General features: G+C 33.3%; 1 protein-coding gene across 2 annotated transcripts; it reads left to right on the top strand.

Moving 5' to 3' along the window:
- The first annotated feature begins 10,759 nt into the window (after positions 1 to 10,759).
- LOC113701656 (triacylglycerol lipase OBL1) lies at positions 10,760 to 13,845 on the top strand. 2 transcript variants are annotated; one of them, XM_027222411.2, is made up of 5 exons: positions 10,760 to 11,242; positions 11,795 to 11,994; positions 12,147 to 12,180; positions 12,531 to 13,141; positions 13,248 to 13,845. In XM_027222411.2, exons 1-5 carry the CDS (start codon positions 10,933 to 10,935, stop codon positions 13,515 to 13,517), a joined length of 1,425 nt encoding a protein of 474 aa, XP_027078212.1. In that variant the 5' UTR covers positions 10,760 to 10,932; the 3' UTR covers positions 13,518 to 13,845. The 2 variants fall into 2 exon arrangements, with proteins under 2 accessions (XP_027078212.1, XP_071915008.1); XM_072058907.1 differs by having other exon boundaries at positions 10,837 to 11,242; positions 11,713 to 11,994.
- Positions 13,846 to 15,356: the final 1,511 nt, after the last annotated feature.

The following is a 15,356-nucleotide window of genomic DNA, read 5'->3' as shown; positions in this document are numbered from 1 at the left end:
TAACGCAAAAGATGAGCCTTTGACACCATACAAGCTTCTACCTTCTCCCCCCGTAGCATCAGGTAGCCATGATATAAATAATAAAACTCCCAGCATTTCTTTTCCTTTTTCAAAAACTCCAACTAATTTTATTGCTGAATGGGAAATCGAACAAATAACAATTGAAGAAGTTGGTTTCAATTCTTAAAGAAAAGCCCAATAGCCAATAACAACACAGTGCAATTGCTTTAAAAAGAAAAAAAAAATCCATTTTCTTGTTCCTCAGCTCTCATTTCCTCTAACATTCTAAGACACATTAACCAACAAGTCTTTCTTTCCCCCCTCTTTATTATTACAATAACTAAAACTTTCAGTAGTTATTAATCAAGAAGATAAAAAGCAATCAAAGAAATTTTTTTTCCCTCCATATAATAAACTAAAATACCATACTGGGGTTTGATTTGGTGCTAGAAAGACAACATAGTGCACGAGTCCAGCATAGAGTCCAAGAAGCAACAACTCGTCGTCCTCCTCCTCCTCCGGGTCCTCTTCCGTGCTCAATGAATTGTAACAAAAAAAAAAAACAATTACTTTTAATAAAATATTCTTCGCTGCTCATTTCACGAGCGGCGAATTCCTTTCAAAAAAATTTTTAAAAAAATTCAACAAAAAAAATTGAAAATTAAAATATTTTTATTTTATGTAGTCTCACTTCCTATTTGCGACGATCCTTAAAATTAACATTAATTTATTTTGTAAAATTCGCCATCATCCTAACATCAAAACTGGGGTGTTCGTCTAATCGACCAGCCATATTAAGACCAATTTGTTTAGTCAGGATGTGATTGTGCTGTAGGTCCGCCGGACATGGACGACGTTGCCCCAGAAGAAGATGGTACTTCATCGCATTTCAGTCATCCCGGTCTCTTTGGTCGCCGGCATGAGGTGAGTTGGGATTGCGTTAGCTGATGATGAAGTGGGTAGCAACTTGCAGGTAGGTGAGGCTTAGGCAGGACAAATTCTGTATGAAATTGAACAAATTTTGCTGTTTGATTAATCATTAAAAATTTTTGTTACCAATTTCATTCATTTTTTTTAACGTTCAAATGTTTCGTGTAAATTGAATGTTAAAATATTTTTAAAAAAATATATTATTTTTAATATCTTCATTTAGATATCAAAAATCAAAATAATGACATAATTATATAATTTTATAATATTGTATAAATTGAGATATAGATAATCTTGGCCCACTTAGACACTGTACTTGGAATTAGTATTTGGCTACCGACCTTTTGTCCGGACCGGACAGCCATTCGAGAGCCATAATGCATTTGTGCTATCGTTAAGTGCATCTTTTTATTTTATTTTATTTCTTTTTTTTTTTTGTCAAAAATTTTATTTTATTTTATTTCTTGGTCAAGTCATTTATGTGTATCTGGAATAGTCGTATAAACAAACGTGATTCAGCAACCCAAACACGCTGATATGATTGATTCCACTTACTGGCCAAGTTGTACTTATTTATTTTTGGAGGATAGAGTTACAGGCTGGGACAACTTTCCACCTTGCATTGTAAATGCTGCTTTTCGTGTGATATGAATGGATAGAAAATTTCTTTTTCCTTACCCAAAAAAAAAACTAATATCTAACATGGAATTCACGTGACAAGCAGGCGAGGGCCCATCGCATAAAGTGAATCTCAACCATAGTTGTGAGACTCCGGGCCTGTCAAATCAAACCGTTGTTGCTGTGCGATCTCCGGTGATCGCAATTTTTTTTCAATAATGATATATTTGTATAATTTATTTTATTTTAATCTAAAAAATAGGAGAGTTTAAAGAGACTGTTGTATGCGTTAGTGAGTATATAGATCCACTCAAATCGAAGGAGCGACCGCAATTAATCGCCATTTATTTTGACCCAAAAAAAAATCACCATTTATGTTAGAGTCCTTGGAAATTCAAGGATACCTTGGCAGGGCAAACGAGGTGATGAATCACGGTTGCCCAATGGTAGCCGTCCAAGTTACAATAATATACTATAAGAAATGAAAAAACAAAATAAAAATGAGAAGATTTGACTTATGACAAAACGTCCACGTGAAATGATTCCTGAAAGATAAAATCATAAAAGGGCTGGGGCCATTTTATGCAGCTTCTGTCGTTTACTTTAGACACCTTGGAAACACGACAAGTTTTGATGTGACAAGCCCTTTCATTGGAACCGTTGCGCCCAATTGTGGGTAGATGGGGATTAAAAAAGTTTGATGGGCCCTCTATTCTATTAATCATTCAGTAGTATTATTGAATTCAGGGAGAAATTGGGATGGTTATATAGTGGAGATAGTACGGATGTCTCCAGGAAGAGTAAAGCAACGGGTTGGAAAGATGTGGTGTACAATGAGCCACCGCGGCAGCATGAATGGGGAGGGCCAGCATGTGCTGTGTCCTTGCAGCACAACCGTATCGGTTTCAAATCGGTTTGAAAGTGAGTGAGGTGGCATCCATGAGATCCGTGAATGCTTAGTGGTGGATCGAGGTGGCAACAGGTAATTAAAATAATTCAAATGAATCAGCACCAAGGACTGTTTTGCAAAGTACAAATACCCCTGGACTCCAATAAATTGCTTTGGAGGACAATGGGTAGGGACATTTGTGCAGGCTTTACGTTTAGCGGGAAATAAAAAGTGCACAATAGCGGGCCATGTTTGTTTGTTAGTAACTCATTTAAAAACTGAATGCATCCTCCGGGCTCCAATCTCGCATAGGCCTTAAACCGCTACGAAGCTAGACCCTTGTCAAATTGGCAAGTATCATTCAGTTTTGAATCTACCTCGAGCTTAAAACATTACAAAATAATTTTTTATTTTTTAAACAACATAAACAAAATAATAATTTTTAAATAATTATTAAAATATTACAAATGTATTCGCTTCATCCTTCAGAATTATATCACATCCCACATTTAATAAAATAAGATGAATTGAAATGGTATTTTGTAAAGACATAAGCATCTTCAATATATTTTTTCGATTGCCTTCACGGAACATACACAACCCTTTGTCGTTTTTTTTAACGATTTTTTTTATCTTTATTGTACCTCTCTGTATGATTCAAACCCGGATGAAATTATGACCATCTATCAGAGACATAAGAATGAACCAATCTTGTAAGATTCCCTTTAAATTCTTAGATTGCTTTGGGAAGAATTCTTATTTTAATGTTCTCAGTATTGGCTATTTTAGACTGACGTAAATTATATAAGTACAAACTACAACACATTTCCATACAATTAGTTATTTCATTTTTAAGATTCACATTTTAAGTTATCCATAATTATGTGAATACTATTTTTTACGATAGGCATTCAAAAAATGTACATACAAATGAGATGCATTGACACCTATGATATATATTATTAATGTTACATTCGTTGACAAATGGCCTAAACTTTTTGGGACTTCATTAAAGCAACATATTGCATCACTAAGTTCTCTCATAATTGTTCCCATTTAAGAGGTTAACGGTACAACTTGGAAATTTTTTCCCATTTTTTTAATCAATAAGGTCATTTTTAATGCAATGTTGTAACTTGTAACTACATCCATGAGATAGTCTTAACGGTTTTAATGCATTGCTAATACCTTGTGCATTTTGCTCTCTGCCAAATTATGGACACAATTTTTTTCCTTTTTTTCTACTTACCAAGCAATCATTCATCTACTTTCCATTCTGTTTCTCTACCATTTAATTTTACTAGTTTCACAAATTTTCTTACTTTTATTATACTTGTATAATATGTTTTCCACAAGCCAAATCCATCTAATTACATGATGTTCAAGATCTATTCACATATTATATGAACATTATTCGTCCTTCATTGAATATTAAATGACCTATAAATGTTGCTCGAATTGCCTTCAATAATTTGTATATATGTTACACTTCAAATTCATTGTCAATTTTTTAAATTAAATCAATTGAATTCAAGCTTCAGCTCTAACTCCAATTTCATTTTGAAAACTATTTAATTATGCATTTTAAAGATCACTTGTGATTTAGAATAAATTCATAATTATGCTTATTTTTTTAACAAATTAAATAATATTCATTTCATGTATAATTACTTTTTTTATTCAAACAAGACATATATATCGTATATTTAAAAATATACTAATATTGCTATTCATTTATTCGTTGTCATTATATATGTGTTCATGAACTATTCGAATAGTTTGTGAATAGGGTCGTGCTCGTCTCGACTATTAAATGAACCTAACATCGTGTTCAACTTTGATTTATTTATTATACAATCAATCTTTTTTGTCACTCAAATGAACCAAACTCGAAATGTTCGTGACACCTTAACTTGTACTATAGATGAAACTTAGAGAGGAAGGGATGATTTGGATGGTACGTGGAATGGACCTATTTTCAAGTTCGAGACCTGCCACTTACACTAAAAAAACGTGACAATACTTAACTCTTCTTTGCTTCCATCCTATTACTTTTAATCACACCTTTCTTGCAGCCCGTAAATCCCACTTCTCATATTCGCCAAAAGTGCGCCTATATGGAATGTTCGACTCCATCATTGTTACTAGTAAACTAGCATGAATGCCCGTGCTACGCACAGTGCTGAGATTATTGAAAAAATTGAAAATAAAAGGATAAATAAAAAAAGGTTAAAAAATTGTACCAACACATTTAGTTGCACTTTACCCCTTAGCTCAATAAATGGACACTTTGCCTGTCTACTTTACGTTTTAGAACAAAAATGCCTCTTCTATATTTATTAATATTTAATTTTTTTTTTTGCCCTTTTTCATCATTCTCTCATATAATCAAATACTTTCTTCTCTTTGCTATTTTTATCTAGATATTAATTTTAATCATTTTAAAACATTCTTTATTTATTTTTATCTTTTTTACCTTACGTTATTAGGAAAATAATGATCATAAAGGGTATGCTATAACAAAATATATGTTATTTATGAACACATGCTATTTAATACTGGTGAGAACGGCACACCTTATATGTTTGCAAATTTAAAAGAATTTTTTAAAAATTTATTAAATATTTTAGTAGTTGTTGGTTTTTGTTTTAGAAATGTGGAGTGGGAAATGTGGGGGAGATGTGGGAAAAATGTGAGCATGATTATAGGATTTGTAGGAGCGGTAATCTATAGGAGCCCCTTAACTTTATATTTAGTTGCACTTTACCTTCTCAACTCAATAAATGGACACTTTGTCCGTCTACTTTATGTTTTAGGACAAAAATGCCTTTTTTATATTTATTAATATTTAATTTTTTTTGCCCTTTTCCTACTTCCTCATTTTCTTGATATTTTTAATCATTCTCTCATATAATCAAATATTTTCTTCTCTTTGCTATTTTTTATCTAGATATTAATTTTAATCATTTTAAAACATTCTTTATTTATTTTTATCTTTTTTACCTTACGTTATTAGGAAAATAATGATCATAAAGGGTATGCTATAACAAAGTATATGTTATTTATGAACACGTGCTATTTAATACCGGTGAGAACGGCACACCTTATATGTGTGCAAATTTAAAAGAATTTTTTAAAATTTTTTTAAATATTTTAGTAGTTGTCGGTTTTTGTTTTAGAAATGTGGAGTGGGAAACGTGGGGGAAATCTGGGGAAAATGTGAGCATGATTATAGGATTTGTAGGAGCAGTTATAGGAGCCCCTTAACTTTACATTTAGTTGCATTTTACCCCCTCAACTCAATAAATTGACACTTTGCTTGTCTCCTTTATGTTTTAGGACAAAAATGCCTCTTCTATATTTATTCATATTTAATTTTTTTGTCCTTTTCCTACTTATTCCTTTTCTTGATACTAAAAATGCAAAATTAAAGTATTTCTTAATTATAAAAATGTAAAATTGTATTAAAATAGCTTACAAATAAAATTTGTCTTTAATTAAGGAGTAAAAAGGATTTAAAGTATAAATAACAAACTGTTTATGAAATAGATAGTGGAAAAGTTTTAAATTTTAAATTTGCCTAGTGATAGGGTTGGTTATAACTCATTACTTTTTATGTATTAAAATAAATACAAAAATTTAGGAAAAAGAATGAGAAGTTTAGAAATCATGGAGAGGGTTTCTGCTAAAAACCCCTTCCTGAATACATATAGATATAGATACACATATACACATGTATGCACGCATACATTAATACACATATATACCATAATTATTATTTCAAGAATTAATCATTATTTATACTCTGCCAATATAGACATTATCAACTTTGATTGTATAACAACTAATTTGTTCTACTTGAGTTTTACTTATTTTTCATCTAACTCTCTTCCAACTAATTTCATTTATAATCTGTCTCTTCTAATAACCTCTATCACACCTAATGCATTTGAGTTATTCTTTTTATCATTGTCTTCTAATTTTATTTATCCTTTTTCAATACACTTGCATTATCATACATAGTAACTTCGTGTACATTTATTAATACACTTTTTATATTGCTTAACTTATTAACTTTGTTACATACCACTACATCACTAATGCACAAATGCACTATGCTATGTTTCATTTTATTCCTACTTAAAATGAATACCGATGTCGATCAATATAATCACACACATCATAAATTTAATTATCATCCTAGAGAATACATTTCATCTATTGTATGAATTATAGTATTTAGCAGATATGATTGCACCACACTATTTTTGTATACATAAGTTTTTAAAGACTACTATGGTACATAAATACTTCAAATGCAATTATTTCTTCATACAACTATGAATACTTTAACAAAAGATTATTATACAATTATTTACACCTTGGATCAATTCATTATTAATCATTATGCAAAAAAAAGATTGCGCTGGCAATCTTTTTTGTTGTTATTCATGAACATACTAAACTTGCTACAAATTACTTGTATCTATACTATGCTTTTTATTTGGGGATGATTTCAGAAACCTCTCCTGGTAAGCGTAATTTTTGAAATCTCATGAGTCCTGAGGTTTCTGACAATTTCATCGAATTCTCATGAGATTTCAAAAATTATGCTTACCTCCATAAATTCAATACTTTTAGTAACAATGTATTAAAATAATATTGATTTGGCCAAATTTATTTGAATACCCATAAATGCCGTTGTATAATGAGTTTTAATTTTTTTCTATACAATTATAAGATTATGTAGTATAATTATATGAAATAGGTGCCAAATTTTGAAAATGTACATATTTGCTATTTTATAAACAACTATAATAATTTTATTATTATGATTAATTAGAAACTTTTTTCTGGTATTTTATTATGGATTTAGAATTATAAACTACAAAAAATATGTTGACAACTCATTTAGAGTTTATTAATTTTTCAAGTCATGGAATTATCATTATTTAATAGTGATTTTGGCCCATTTCTTTTTCATTTTTGTCAATTAAAAAGAAAGAAATACAAAACAAAATAAACAAAAATATTAAATTACATATAAAATTAACTTGTAAAAACTTTTTCTAATTCGACATTTAGTTACAATACAAATTAGACACAATAGTGACAGTTCTACAATTTTATTGATGAAAAATTAACAAAAACAAATAAGAAGGAAAAATAATTAACAAATAATTTGGAAACGCATTGTAAATATACGTATACCATATAAGAGAATTTTATTAAAATATTTAAGAGTTAAATTGTCTTTTTCAATCCCAAGGGAGGTATGTGTAATTGTTTAATTTTTAAGGGAGAGGGAGTTCAGAGAAATTGTTAAAAATATTGGGGGATGTTTCTGAAATTACCCCTTTCACTGGCCACCCTTTTTAGGGGCCACTTGCAATTTAGTGTTCCGTTGGTAAACGTTCTTAAATTAATCATCTTTCCACGCTTGCAATGATGTGGACGTCCAACTGGAACATCAAAGATTTCTCGCCATCTGGTTTGACGTGGAAGTCCAACTGGAACATGTGCGCCTGCAACAACACTGGCTCAGCAATTCTCCTTTCGGTTTCCATGCAGCCTTGATTTCCGTGGCTGGACAGGTGCCAATGGATGCTTCATCTGGCCAGCTTTTCCCTTGCTGGAGACATCCGTACTGTCTCCATCATAGAAAAATCCGAGAAATTGCCCGTCCCCTCTAATTGGTCTGACGTTTTACGCGCTTTTGCCAAAATTCAGAGTGAAATTATTACACCCTTCCATCCAGAAATCTATTTTCTTCCTTAAGAGTTCTAGTCTCAGTGAGAGTGAGGATGCTAGACCTGGTCTACAGCTCCATATGTAGGTCAAATGGCTCAAAATTTGCCATGTCATCACTAGGCATTTTGTGTCCAAAAACCGTCCTTTTGCCAGCAAAGGATTTGCTTGGGGAAGAGAAGGACGACTGAGGATCAATTAAAATATCAGGGATAGTTTCCCAAATCTACTACAAAAGAATGAGGATTTTGGGGTTTAAGAGGAGGAGCAAAGGAACGTCTGATATGGGTGCTGTCTTTTCCAGTGATATGATCTGCCGTCTCCTTCAATGATATGGATGATGGATGGTGATGGAGGAATGGGTAGGAGATGACAGAGTGTCACATATTAATGAATGAAATTATTCATAACTTTCTTGCTTAACCGAGACGGCAAACTACACTTTTTGTTTTAAAATATAATACTATTCCCTCCGTCTCACTTTGATAGTCCTGTTTTCCTTTTTCGTCTGTCCCAAATTGTAGTCCACTTTCTAACTAAAAAATGTAGTTGTATTGGCCATGCTTGGATTGCTTGTTTCCATCGGAAAATATTATCGTTTTCCGTGATCACATTTCCCTATTACCTTTTTCCCTCATATATATCAAATCGCTACAGTAATTTTTCCATGAAAAATGACGGAAAATGCAATCCAAACACAACCGTGTCATTAATTTTCCTAAAATACCCTTATTCAATATAAGTTGTTGTTACTATAAACCTACCTCATTTAATAAGAATTGATTCTTTTTTTACCATCAATTCAAGTTCCCATAAAGTTGTACTCTAATTAATGTGAGGGTATTTTAGAAAAAATAACTATCTAAATTGATTGTTCCAACAAAGTTAACTATTTTTTCTTAAACTGTGTGAAAAAAAATCAGAACTATTAAAATGAGACGGAGGGAGTAGTATACTTCAAAATCCCACATTTAGCTGTCCTTTTGCGCCATTGGGCCTTTGGTTCGGCGATCAAGTGTTCGATACTTGCCTTCCATCAAAAAAATTATCACAATATATCACGGTTTTAATTGGCCATCTTCAATGGAATATCTACTCATATCGAGTTTCATTTTTTCGCCTATCTAAATTAGACTAGATTATGTTATAAGAATTATATCGTTGCGATAAAAAAAAAAGAAGCTGTCTTCTTGCTTTCTTGCCCATACTCCATGTCAACTTTTTGGTAAGATTTCTAAGCCTGACTCTACCGCTATCTTCTTTTCTCATTTTCTGTAATTTTTGCTTAGACTTCATATGTAATTTGTGTATTTGAATTTTCTTCAAAACACGTTTAATTCAAAAAAATTATTAAATATTTTAGTATAGTTATTAAATGTTTTAGTGCTTTTAAATATATTATTTAGAGACATAGTTGAATAAGTTTTATTGTATTGAATAATATGTAATTTGAAAAATTTAAACGTATTTATCTCTTTATTTAATTTATAATATAGAATAAAATGATTAAATTTATTTAATTTTTAAAATAAAAATATATTAAAAACATCAAATTTGAACTTTCACTAAAAATGCTTTTCATATCAAAATTTTCATTCCTAATTTTATGAGACGATATTCACCAAATACCTTTTAAATATTTTTAACATCTAAAAATATTTTTTTATTAAAAGTACCGCAACTACAATTGAGCCCTGAGCCTGAAATACTTTTGTGGCTTCGTTCAAATTGAATGATGTGGCAATAAATTCCACAACTCGGTCTACATGCTCACCTGTAAACCCAGTCTACACAAGTACTTGCCCATCTAATTTATTACAGCGGGAGTGGGAGTAGTTGGTTGGTGCCATAATTGAGTGCGTGGGTGGGCCTCTTAACAACTCCGAGGACATTAGTGACAATTACTGATTTTTTTATCTCATACGTAGTAATTTAGGTGTCCGACTATTAATAATAATGTTTAGGGCTTTCTCCCTTGTCTTAACTTTGAGAGAGAAGCCACTTGTCTAATTTACTCTAGAGGAAATGATTGCTTAGGCTAGTGCAAAACTAACAACTCCATACTTGTCGAATGCATGTTCTTGCAATGTTTTGGGTTTTCCCACTTCCGCCAAAAATCTACTTTTCCATCCTAAATCTACTTTTAATTTTTTTTTTAACGCACACAACTTGTACTGACTGTTCTCAATATTGCACGTCACGAAGTGTTTAGGATTTTCGCGCTTTTGCCAAATGCGACTATATTAAGCTAATTATACGACCCTTAAGATTTTGGTGCCAAGAGGCTTCCCTTTGACACTAGCAAGGGAAGACTACACAGACCCCTTGCATTTTACGCTTGTCCTTTTCTAGTTCCTCATTTGTGTGAACATTCTTTCACCTTGCTCTATCCTCTTTTGATTGTTTTATTTGAATTACAGACTTTTCGAGAATAATAATGCAAAACATGATAAGTACGTATCTAAACGAACGGTGATAAAAAGCTCAACGTGGAATCTGGGTTTTCCATATGCCAAAAAAGCCCAAAAAACAAAAAATGCAAAAGCAAATCACTAGATTGATCGAGGGAATGAAGTGGGGAAGAAAATCTTGATGCCTTATATCGCTGATCTCTCTATATATATATACTGGTCCGCTACATGCATCGCTGTATCCCTGTTCGACCATATTACTAGACTAGATACTAGCTGCTAGCTGAACCTTTTATCAATTAATTAATCTCCCAGCCTTTAGAGTTAGAATCTTCAATGGCTTCCAATGGGGAGGCGGCATTTGCTACCAACTATCTGGTGCTAGATCCGAAGGAAGCCACAGTCTTCGATCTCCTTCGTTTCTTGCTCTCCAGCCGTGCAGACAATAGAAGATTTATTTTTTCCCCAAGAGGGACGAGATTACCATTCCCTAAAAGGGTGGTCATAGTTGGCTCTGTCGTGATGCAACTTATCTTGTTCATGTTAGCAGGACCGCTAGCATTGTTTGGGTATGCACTCGAGCAGGGGCTTAACCTGCTGCACGTGAATGGCGGTTTTATGGGGCTTATCTTCAGAATCCTTCGGGGTAGACTCTGCTACTGAATTTCCTAATTAGTTATTTCTCTTGCTTTTCTTTCATTCGCCTGACTTTTTCCAAGTTTCCTGCTACCTACTTTGCTCAATGCAAATATTATTTGCTTTTTGGATAATTCATGAACATTTATCGATAAGAATAGAGCTATCAAAATGCCAAACATAAGGGCATGCTATCGTGCGTGTGTGGATGGGTGCGTTAATCTGCGGGCGAGGTCTCATCCCAACATTAAGTTCTCCCACCATCTTCCAAATCCTCCAAACCAGGGCGAGTTGTGATGGGAACAGTACTCCTTTGTTCCCGATTAATACCTCGATTATGTGGGGTTTCTTCAAAACGCAAGCCTCCAAACCCATAAATTAGTGTCTTAGTGTGAAGGGAATGAGAAATTAGTTATCGTTTTGTTGTACAGCATAACATTCTATATAGGACTTCTTTTTTACTTATATTTTATCGACCAGGTCATTAAAGATTACGTGTGCGCATGGTTGTTCCCTTAATAAAGGCTGTAAGGAGGTTTGGATCCATTTTGATCTTTTGTAGGGCGCCGACCAGTACAAGCCCCAGATAGAGATTCGCCCAAGTTCCTGTCGCTGATTGGACTTTCAGACAACCGGGAAGAGCTGGATGCTAGCATCCCAATTGACGATGCGAGATATAATTCGGCTCTCGCAATAATGGCTGCCAAAGTCGTTTACGAGAACCCCGCTCATATCGAATATGTGGTCTCGAAAATCTGGAAGGTAAAACAGTTTCTGCTTCAATTTTCTACATGTGTTACGTGTTTGTGTGTATGTTTTGTTTCTTACTTATTCGATAACCTACCTTAGTGTAGTCATCTGTTTAGATATCATGTAGTGACAATTGATGAGCTCGTTAAACTGCTTTTACACAGATGGAATTCATGGGATTTTACGATTTCTGGAACGGTAAGTATTCCTTGCTCCTACCCTACTTTTAAATTTTAATGGCTGCCTTGTGAGAGAGGGATTTGCAACGATTAGTAGTTATTGGAGAGCACTTGTTTACAAAAATTAGCTGGGCTTTTCATTAAGAACGAGTTTCATGGCTTTTGAGCATTCGAAACCCTGTCCTCCTAGGTAGTACTAATACGTAAGATACCATGTGAAAGCAATAATATGACGGACTCAAAAGGCTGCACGTATGGGGTTTTAAATTGCTGTTAGTTTGATGGTTAATTATTTGCCTTTCAATCGGAACTGATCCCCTTTTATTTCTTCTCCTCCTCCTCCTCCTTTTTTGTGGTGGTGGCGGTTAGCTTTCCAAAGGAAACCGACAACACAAGCAATGTTGTTTCGACAAAATAAGGACTCGGACTCGGAACTGATATGTGTGTCCTTCAGAGGTACAGAACCCTTTGCTGCTGAAGATTGGATTACAGACATGGATCTCTCCTATTTTGAACTCCCAAAAGTGGGGAGGGCGCATTCTGGATTCATGGAAGCTCTTGGTCTACAGAGGGGCAGTGGTTGGCCCAAGGACCTACCCCAATCTACTAGGCAATACGCTTACTATACCATCCGGGAAATTCTGAAAGATGCTTTGAAAAACAATCCCAAGGCTAAATTTATAGTGACAGGTCACAGCTTGGGTGGTGCACTAGCAATCCTGTTTCCATCCATTTTGGCGTATCACGAAGAAAAGGATCTGTTGGACCGATTAGACGGGGTCTACACTTTTGGTCAACCAAGAGTTGCAGATTCCAGATTTGGAGCATTCGTGGAACAAAACCTGGAGGGCAGCACGCGCAAGTACTTTAGGATCGTTTATTGCAACGATCTTGTGCCTAGAGTCCCTTGGGACAATTCATGGAGCGATTTTCAGCACTTTGGAAAGTGTATCTACTTCAACAGCCTTTACAGGGGCGATGTAATGAATCCCTTGGCATTCCCAAGTTCATTTCTAATTTTCTCTCATCTGCAATGCCGTATATCAGAACCTAGGATTAAATATTTTAATTTTCCATGTGCTGCAGATTGTTGATGAAGTACCAAACAAGAACTACTTTTCAATCTTCATGTTCATGCCCAAAAAAATGATCTCTGCTTGGGAGCTGATGAGAGGATTTGGGATGGGAATGTTTATGGGACCTGAATACAAGGAATTGAAGGTTATGCGAGCGGTTCGACTGATGGGCCTCTTCGGGTTGGCTGGCCTGCCAGCACATGCTCCTCTAGATTATGTCAATTCCACAAGGTTTGCGTCCCCGAATTTGTACACTTCCAAGCCATGGCTTGGCCAATAAAAAGACCCAAGGGCAATTGGTTCTCCGTAATCGATTTTCATGCAAACGACGGCCCAATGGTTTAAAAGCATACTTTCAAGCGGGTGAAAAAAAAAAAAGTATGCTTGGGCCTGCAGGATTGCTGCATGGCTTTGTACTTTGCTTTAGTGTGTTGCAATGCACGGCGGGCTCAAGCATGTGCTGGCAGTTCGTTTAGTGTTTTAAGAGAACTTAGTACTGTGTTAAAAGCATGTGCTTGTTTGGCTGCTTGTTGAAACATTTTGTATTTTACTGTACTTATATCCATTTAGTGTTTCCACTAACATAATTGGAGTTCTAATTGTGACAATTATTAGCGGACATGTTAGCCTAATTTAGTTATAGAATATCACTAATTGCTGGTGTAAAAAGTGAAGGCCATAGAAATTATTTTTCTGTGGTTAATTATTTGCTTCATTATATCAGCATATTTGTGTACTATAGATTGCCGGAAAAACTCCTTCCAGTGAATTTTCCAAAGTTTGCTCTCAGTGGTGCTTTTTTTGAAACCAAAAGTACAGATAAAAGAGGCAAATAGTTTTGTCTTCAATAAAATTGTCTCCAAAAAAATGATTCACGTATTGTGCGTGTAATTAACCAAACAAAAATTTGCAATGCTATCTAAATGTGTTAATTGCCATGAATAATTTTGCCTATAAACAATTGTTAAGCAAAGAATGAATAAATTACTGTTTACTTTAATGAAAGTGAAGACTCTAGAAATTATTTTTCTTTGGTTAATTGTTTCCTTCATTATATGAGCATATTTGTGTACTACTATAGATTGCCGAAAAAATTCCTTCTATTCAATTTTTCCAAATTATTTGATTACTACTTTTTCCAAATTATTTGCTAATTCAAACCACAATTATAACAACTATATAACTCTGTACATTATACCGTTTTCATACAACAAATATTCTACAACAAAAAATTGTGCAAGTTAACACAGGAAATATAGTCTCCCCTACGCAGCAGCGCAAGGCCATCTCACTAGTTATAATAAAAAGACCCAATTCATAACTATCAGCAGGATACAATAAAAATAATTACTGTATTGGCAGATATATATAAATGTACAGTTTAACCCAATTGATTAAACTTATTCTCACTTTTTTTGTATTAACTGTAACTACAGAATTTGCATTTTCAATTATGAAGATAATCAAGACAAAACTCTAAAATAAGTTGAAAAATAATTTCTTAAATGATTGCCTATTTATGTACATAGAAAAGGAAGTTATTGAAAAATTTATCACTCATTCAATCATAGATAAATTTAGTTATGTGAAAGAACATAAAACTCAATTTGCTTTTAGGAAAAGAGAATGAAATTTTATGGTATGTTAATATTGCTTTTATCTTTTTTTTTTTAAATGAAAATAGTTATATTTATATTTGTATTGCATACTTATATTTTTTTTCATAGGGTGACATTGGAGCATTTTCTTATAATTTGCAACTTGATTAATTTGTGACTTTATAAGATATTTAATCAAAAATTATTTATTGTATTAATTCTCGTTATGCTATACTGCATATTTACAAAATAGACGTACCTTTATAATTAAAGTTAATATTTGATATTTTAAATGTTATATATTTAAATAGATGAAAATCATTTGAAACAGAATATATTAAGATAATTTTGTTAACAAAATTTTGGCCGCCCAAGAAAAAAGAAGGCTAATGCCCATCAACAAGAAATTAAACGTGTGGTGGCCACTCCTAAAATCTCTGCTCCTAAAAATCCTTAGCGCCTGGAAAAAAGGAAATTTATGCCAAATTATACGTAATTGAAGGTGTGCAGTGTTAACATAC

The sequence above is a fragment of the Coffea arabica genome, chromosome 7e, assembly GCF_036785885.1.
Source record: "Coffea arabica cultivar ET-39 chromosome 7e, Coffea Arabica ET-39 HiFi, whole genome shotgun sequence".
NCBI classification, from domain to species: Eukaryota; Viridiplantae; Streptophyta; class Magnoliopsida; order Gentianales; family Rubiaceae; genus Coffea; species Coffea arabica.
The sequence above is the reverse complement of the archived record's forward strand: the minus strand, read 5'-3'. Positions and strand labels throughout refer to the sequence as shown.